This window comes from Lupinus angustifolius, chromosome LG05 (genome assembly GCF_001865875.1).
Source record: "Lupinus angustifolius cultivar Tanjil chromosome LG05, LupAngTanjil_v1.0, whole genome shotgun sequence".
Taxonomy (NCBI): Eukaryota; Viridiplantae; Streptophyta; class Magnoliopsida; order Fabales; family Fabaceae; genus Lupinus; species Lupinus angustifolius.
Genome location: NC_032013.1, coordinates 6,570,094 through 6,578,860, shown reverse-complemented (window position 1 = coordinate 6,578,860; position 8,767 = coordinate 6,570,094). Strand labels below are relative to the sequence as shown.

Below are 8,767 nucleotides of genomic sequence, written 5' to 3'. Positions count from 1 at the left end.
GTTAATCGATTAATATTGGTTGAAAATGGTTTTTCGTAACTATATGGTAAACACCCTATATGATGAAGGAACATGCAACATGATTTTTGAAATGATTAATTCTTTTATGCACAAAACCATGTATGCCTAATGCAGATGTATGAATCTTACTTATCATATATATATCTGTGTGTGTGTGTGTTTGTGTAGATGTGTGTAGATGTGATGCCTCAACCTATATGATTTTCATTTTAGACTTTTTGTGACACTTCCATCTTAGGTTTACCTAACCTAAACTCAATACTAGGAAAGCATCTTACGACTCTAAAATATAAAAAACAATCCTAAGTTCTATGACGTTGACCTTGAGTTTTCGGTATGTTGTTTGTTGCGATGTCCAAGTCTTCAAGCTTCCATATAACACCTTCTTGTCTTCATCAGAACTTAGTAGGTTGGTTATAATGATATCTTTTAACTATTTGTCATTTCAAAATTCTAGAAGCAATCAGCCCAACCAACAGTTAATTAGAGCTTATTTTAGCAAAGTTTAGTCAAGAATAATGCATCAGATATTCTGAAGCGCAATCATTTTTATCCATATCTGTTAATTAACTGAAGGAACGGTGTCCTTGTCCACCATAAGAGCACTTATGCTATTTATACAAAATCATTGTTGCACTGGTTTCTAATATTTGCAACCATATCACGAGTACTATATATATATATATAGGCATAAAAAAACTCATGAATACTTTTGCAAAAAGCCTTAACAAAAAGACACAATGTACACTATTATCAAAGGTCTAAACCAAAAAACTAACTATCCCTATACGTAACTATGCCCTTCTTTGGTTTGTTTCCATTTTTAACGCATTTCCATGTGTTCTTCTATAGCCTTCCTCCATTGTTACCATGCTCACTTGTATTATCTTGATTTAGTTCACCTTATTGATTAATGATTTCATAAACACCTTCAGTCCAAGTTCATTAAATGCACTTTCTATACCTCAACATTGCCCAGGCATAATTGACTATAATTTTTTTAAGCATGTTGTGAGCAAACATATTCAGTATAACTCTTTTATGCATTTTATCAAACAAGTTATGAGCAGTATATTCAAACACGTTTTATAAAACATATAAAATGGGAATACAATAAAGAAAGGTGACATGGTTTCCACTCACGTCCTTCTCACGAGTTAATCACGCTCCCAAATTTGATTTAATTTATTTCAACCCTAGTTTGAGAAAGAGGATGTATTGTATTAAAAAAAATAAGAGTAGTGTTTTTTCAATTAGATGACATTTTAGTATTATACTCCTCTATTTTAACTTCGTTAACAGTGTTATATCAATGACGGATAGTATATGAGCTTTATACAACGTCATTACATGATCTATCGTTTATGTTTAATCATGATTGACTCTTTAAAAAAATACAAATAAATGGTAGATGACATATTAATTATGTATAATCTTTACACTGACAATGCTTAGATATTACATTGTAGAGTTAACACTAGATATTGCTATATTTGCTTTATTAAGCCAGGTGCATGAGTCCAACTCCAATGAACAATTGTGTCAATTAAGGTTATCCGCCTTGGAAGTTACCCTTACGTGCTAATTGTTTGTTCAGACTCTTGGTTATGCTAGCATAATGAGTTGCAAGGGTTTCTAGTGGGAGAACTTGTGTGAGCATGATATATTCAACGATAAGTCAATCAGATGTCCCTAACTCCTACAACATGCTTTGTTAACGATAGCATTCACGCTAAACAATATTCCATCCAAAGCTATCATAAAGACACATGAGATATAGACTGAGAAACAACCTATTATCTATGTAGAATTTGGGTTATGAAGCTTATGTTCAGTCAAGTTTTAGATTAGTTTCAACGTAAATTAGATAAATGTCTCTTTATGAGTTACCCAAAAGAAACTAAGGATTATTATAATCCTACCAAAGGAAAATTTTTTATAGCCAGGGTTGTTGTATTCTTGGAAATGGAGTTTATCTCTAAAGGAATCGATAGGGAGGAAAGTATAACTTGGAGTAGTTCAAGAACCACAAAGTAGTGACAAGTCTCTCATAGAGCAAGAGCATGACTCACACGATTGTGATACCTAGCTCATGTAGCATAAATCTTGAGTAGATCAGATAGAGTGATACCTGGCGTTTACAAACAAGAATGCAGCATAATTAACGTCTTGCATAATTAGAGTCTTATTAAGCAAAGTCCAACATCATATCAGAGACATAATTAACAACTCAGTTGAAAGGGCTTTACAGTAAACATTTGAAGTAACTAAAATTTTAAACATGAAAACTATAGTGACTCTTCTTGTAGGCATAATTAATGATCTCTGTCAAGTTGCCTCAACATGACAAAAGGAATTGACAACCACCACCATCTCAGAATTAGTACCTCGAAGATATCAGTGAAGGTCAAAAAAAATTAAAACATTCGGATAAACAATCAAACTTTCAAGACAAATTAATGAAAGAAAGGGTTAACTATAATCAGGAATGAAGCCATTTGGAGAAACAATAATGAAATGGTGTTGTTATCACCATATTGTTCATCTCTTAAGACACCATATATAGATGTACGTAGGGCTTATTTGGAGAAAGGGTTAACTATAATGAGGAATGAAGCTATTTGGAGAAACAACAATGAAATGGTGTTGTTATCACCATATTGTTCATCTCTTAAGACACCATATATAGATGTACGTAGGGCTTATTTGGAAGTTGGATTTTGGAGGAGAAGGAAGAGAAAGAGAAGGCTTGAGAGTCACCTCACAAGTGTATTTCATGGCTCCCAAGCCTTCTCTTTCCCTTCCTTCCCCTCCAAAATTTAACTCCCAAACAAACCCTTAATAAATCGAAAGAATCTTACAGAGCTTTAAATCAGATATATTGTGAAATTATAGCATGAAAATTAATGAAGCTATCTTCTCCCGTTATTCCAGTAAAGTAGACCAATATCCAATCTCATTTCAGCCTGAGTGATTTCTGATCATCGCGAATGGCAATATCTCACCTCAAAAACCTTGAATTAAAATCCAAGCCCCAAAATATCAGACGAATAATCTAATCATCATACTAGCTTGTTAGGTAGATGATACAGCTTCAATGGCGCTGCCAAGGGGCCATGCTGCCTCAACAAGGGCATCATCATATTTAACCTTCTTCACCAATGTAATCTCTTGCCATGGATATATGCCTGCCAAATGGAAGCAATCAGTATAGGAAGATAAAACCATTACCTAGGTTTGCTGTAAACATCATTATCAAGCATAACTATACCAACACCAGAATAAGACCTACCAAATCCATTGACAAGCAATGTATACTGATAAACAAGATCCATGCAAATATATGCAAGGTTCCCATCCTCGGTATGTGGATAAGAGGATTTGGCATCCACGACCTTTGTTTGGCAAGCTTTCTTAGCTGCATCCTCAAAATCCGCAGGACGAACTATCGCAACAGGTGAGTTTTGATCAGCAAAACCAGCCTACAAATGATTACAATTGCTAATAACATTAGAAAATTGCTATCAAAACACTTGTTCCATTGTTGAATAAAATAATAAAGGGGAATATTAACTAGTGTCCTGAGGGCATTGGCTAAGGATTTCATGGTAGAAACTTAATCTTGGAAATGCTGTATTTGATATCTTGAAATTTTAGTTTCAAGATTTCCAATGCAAAATGTCTATTTCTTGAATCCTTGTATAATGCCCTTATGGCACTAGTTAAAAAAGACCTAATAGTAAATACCTCAGCAGCTCGGTCAAAGAAAAATGAGGCAACAAAAAGGTTTTTCTGTCCGTCCCCACCTCCACCATTCCAAATCCCACCAAAAGTGCACTGCATATGTGTACATGTTGACTCATTAACTTTGAGAGCCTTAAGAGCTAAGCTTTTGCATTCATTCAAGCTTGGCCCAGAAGGGGAGGATGAGGCCTTAAGTTCCATTCCTCCATATTTGTAAGATCCTATGAAGAATTCAAAACTTCCACTCTCATCAGAATTATAAGGCAGGGAGAGAGAACATAAAAATAAACATCACAAATTCAGAGCTCTTTCTCCATATCATTTGAGCCCGTTCAGGTAAGGTTAAATAAAAGCAGAAATAAAAATTGTCATCAAAATAGCACAAGGCATACATAATAGAAAAGCTATATTTACCATCAAAGCCAGTTAGGATACAAGGATTTTCAGCATCATCAGAAGCCTTTAAAATCTCTGCACGAGCAGCTAGTAAACCATAGTGCAAGTAACTGAAAGCAAGATGTTAAAATCTATTAGCCACGGGACATGCTAATCAACCATATCTATTTAATCTGAATAATGAAGAGTTGGAACTTGGAAGTACTCAGACGATGAGTTAATGCTCTTAGAAGCTGTACAAGATAACATCAGAGGCTAGCATATCAAGAGAAAGTAGAGGGGGAAACCTGTGAACATAGAGGTAGTATTTCCTTCCCCTTAGGAACATCTCCTTGACATATGGGTCATCCCCAGGTGGTACTCTTGGAGCCACCGTAGCATCCGTCTCTGAAATGGCGTACGCCATTTGAACAGAACCACCTCCAAGATCAACTACCCCAACAGTCTTCGAATAATCTTTTCCCAAGTTGCCCAAGAGATAGTTAATAGTCACCTAAAACAAAACAATGGCAAGGTAAGACAAACAAAATGCTGCATCTGTTCTTTAAGGAAAGAGAACAATCAACATCTTAATTCTCTTGCAGCTTGTAGTCCAGATGATGCTTTTTATTAATACACTTGTGTACCAGACAAATCTTTTCTTGCAGTATGTGACCTCAACCTTTCTGAGCGTGTATTCACTATTCAGTATATTAACATAAAATAGCATATAAGACCTCAACCTTTCTGGTGTTCTGAAGACAGCTATTCTTTTAAGTTTAGAGTTCTAAATAAATCACTTTTTTTTAATAGATTAAATAAAATTAATTATGGATGAAGGAATTTTATTTCTAAAGGGGAACCTACAGCTTTTCATTGTTAGGTTGATTCCACCAAAAATTATGCGGTGGAACAATTGCTGAAATGTTTTACTTTTACATCTATCAGAGTTGCATTTTGTTTATACTCAAAAGTAACAGGTCTAGCAGAAAGCCATGGCAGAATTCAGGATAGTTCTTAGAGGAGAAAGCAAGAATGAACCATGATATTGAAGTATCTGGCCTTTTTTACATTATGGTTGAATCATTAGTAAATCTTTGGAATCTAACAATGAGGAGCAAGAATTAAGATTAAGAGCACATGCCTAATGTCATTTTTCAGAGTTCAGATGATCCATATTTTAAATCTCTGATAACTTTCATCATGCCTAACTAAGAACTATTATAATTCTTATAATATAGTCCATCCGTATTTTAGAACTCTTAAACCAATTGCTATTTTAACACTCTTACTATCAATACAAAGCCACTAAAAATCCTGCCTACAATATTACTATTAAAAGACAGATTCTTAGAATTTTGGCATAATGCTAGAATTGTAATTAGAAGAGTGCAGATAATCAGATATCAGACAATATTTTTTCTGTCAGCAAAATACTCATCTTTTATTCTATTAAATTACTAATTAGAAATACACCAAATTTGATGCTGCATACCTTTGGTTTGACATCTGTGACTTAAGATATATATATACACGAAAAGAAACATATGAATATAATGGTTTAGTGATTCTGTCACATGGAAAATCTTATTATTTATCTAAAAACATTAATTTATAAATAAAAATATTAAAAAATATTAATGTCTGCATGATTCTATTACATGTCCGTAATATATCCATCTTCTTTTACTCTATTAAATTACAAATTAAAGAAAACATACCAAAATTGATGCTGCATGCCATTGGTTTGACATTTGTGAATTAATATATATATATATATATATGTATAATATATATACACACAGAAAAGAAACATGTGAACCAAAATGGTTAAATGATTCTATTACATCACATGGAAAATCTTATTATTTATATAAATACATTAATCTTTAGCAATACATTAATATATTGGGTTTAAATTAATACATGGAAAGTTTTACATTTTATAAAATGCATCAATAATTCTACAGAAATGTTATTTAAATCTCTCTTTTACTATATTGTAATGAACCAAAAATAATGAATAGATATTGACTCTTATACTATTTGAATTTGTCTCCACAATATAAATATTTTGTTTAACTTAATTACACTTATTATTATTTTTGTTTAAAAGATTACACTTATCTCTGCCACAATATATAAACTAGTGGAGGTTTGCGTACGTATAAAAAGGGAGGAATAATTTGTATAATTTCACTAAAATTCAGGGAGTGTAAATATAATTTACTCTAGAAAGAATGCAAAACACCTGTCAGTGAAGTATTCCTTACATTGACAGCATATGCATGAGGTACACATGGGCTCCAACGCCAAGAAAGAAAATATAGGAGAAAAAGCTTATCTGGGGTGAAAGGTGATGTGACTATAATCCAGTAGTAGTGAAATGTATGGGTACAAAATATATACAACTAAAGGTTACTCAAAAGCCAGGTCTTCCGAATCAGGAAGAAAAAATCTGAAGAAATCTCAACTGCAAGGCTCCATCAGGAGATCTAAATGAACTAAGCAGATGAAACTTTCACTTGTGGATGACGAGAACCAGATCTACTCTACTTAAAATGATGAAAAAAATAACAACTTTTAGAAACGCATTTTTAAATAGAAATTACACGAGCTTGCGATATATCTGTTATCTAAACTAACATGCTGAGCGATCTGTTCATCAACCCCAGAGTAGTTACACATGAGGCAGGAATAGAGCAATAACTAAAACTAGACTGAATGCCCTAAAATGGTAGAGCAAGTAACCCCCCACACCAATATTCTCCATTAATTTTCCAGAGGCAAAAAATAACAAGCAATCATAGTCCAATTGAATCTTTGGCATAAAATTAGAGCTCTCTCAAGACAGATTGGCCTAAATTATACAGCACATCATAAAATTTACCAGGCTCTGTTTATGAAAATTTCAGTAATGACTAAAGTATTATCTTAGTTGCATTTTTGTTCAATGTTTCAATTCAGACGTCCCAAAATTTTCAAAAGCTGAAATGCACTTTTTCCAAATAGTTGTCATTGTCACTTGATCCCTATGCAGTGTTTCAAATTTTGGACCGCATCACGTGATGCGACCACAATATTGTGGTGCGGTGACTGCCGCAACTGCATCACACCCCAATTACGGTGTGATACTGAATCACAGTGATACAACCACAACAGGCCACAACGTAACTACATCGGGCCGCATTGATGCCAAAAATATGTTTTTACTCTGTAATGAATATAGGTGACAGTGGACATGTGGCTCAGGAATTTGTTGAGATTCCTGAAATCAAGATGGGCAGAAAAAGCCAAAGGAACCGAATAACAAACTCTAGGCTAAGGGATTTTGTGTGAACACACATGTAAGAGGGAGAGATAGGAAAAGAAAAAGGCATTGGATGATGACATAGAACCTTCTCTCTACTATACTCTTTTCCTTCTTCTTTGCATACTTAGCATCTTTTTCTACTTTACAGTATTTTCCCTTTTCAGTGTAAATTCCTTCCTAAATGTTAATTGGGAAGTGGACAATTCAATAATAGTCTCTTACTCCTTCATATACACTCTGTTCTACTTCTTCCTTAAAAGCAAAATTTAAGAACATGCCAACTGGTGCTTTCATTCTCACCATGGCAGAAAACACTCGCATGAAGGATATGCAAACTCAGTTCACTCGTCTCACAGAGACCATGGAGAAGAGAGATGCTGATTATGCAGCCCGTGCGAGCTTGGCGGAAGCTCATCACAGTAATCGTATGGATAGGATTGAGGCCGCCATCGAATCACTAGCGGAGAAACTCAGTTCCACTCCTAACTCCTTCCGTGGTGTGTCGAACTCTTTCAAACCACCATTTCAGATCCGCGGTGTAAAGCTGGATTTTCCCCGTTTTGATGGAAATCAACCCTTGGAATGAATATTTAAGGCTAAGCAGTTCTTTGATTACTATGACACGCCTGATTCAGACAGATTGATCATTGTCGCCGTTCACTTGGACAAGGAGGTTATCCTTGGTTTCAGATGATGCAAAGGTCCAACCCTTTCCCTTCATGACAGGCTTTCACTAGAGCTATTGAACTAGATTTTGGTCCCTCTGATTTTGATTGCCCACGAGCTACCCTTTTTAAACTGATGCAAACTGCCTCAGTAGCTGATTATTATAGGGAGTTTACTTCCTTGGCTAATAGGGTGTTTGGATTGAGCCTAGAAGCCTTGCTTGATTGTTTCATTAGTGGTCTCCAAGACTCTATTCGTAGAGATGTCATGGCACAAAGTTTGATTAACTTGCTCAAAGTTGTGGCTCTGGCCAAACTGTTTGAAGAAAAATACCAAACACCTATCACCATATACCCATACTCACCCAATAACCACAAGTCCATACCCAACACCTCCTACCACCAAACCTAATTTACAGGCACAAAGCCATCCCTACCCCCTTTATTACCAACACCAAATACCAAGCCCTTAGACCCAACACAAAAAACCACCAACATCAAGCGAATCACCCCAGCTAAGATGCAAGTTCGGAGGGATAAAGGTCTTTGCTATTACTGTGAGGAGAAGTTCTCTTTTAACCACAAATGTCCAAATAAACACTTATTATTTTTACAAGTGGATGAATTCAATCACACGGAAACCGACACA

General features: G+C 34.9%; 1 protein-coding gene across 1 annotated transcript in view; it reads right to left on the bottom strand.

The window, feature by feature from the left end:
- LOC109347590 (apyrase 2-like) overlaps positions 2,609-8,767 on the bottom strand; it is an 8,400-nt gene continuing 2,241 nt past the window's right edge. The window contains exons 5-10 of the mRNA XM_019587519.1: positions 4,449-4,654; positions 4,180-4,271; positions 3,769-3,986; positions 3,314-3,503; positions 2,860-3,209; positions 2,609-2,716 (exon numbers count right to left, since the gene is read on the bottom strand). Coding sequence (XP_019443064.1) covers positions 3,097-3,209; positions 3,314-3,503; positions 3,769-3,986; positions 4,180-4,271; positions 4,449-4,654 — 819 coding nt within the window. The 3' untranslated portion in view covers positions 2,609-2,716; positions 2,860-3,096. The remainder of the gene's footprint in view (positions 2,717-2,859; positions 3,210-3,313; positions 3,504-3,768; positions 3,987-4,179; positions 4,272-4,448; positions 4,655-8,767) is intronic.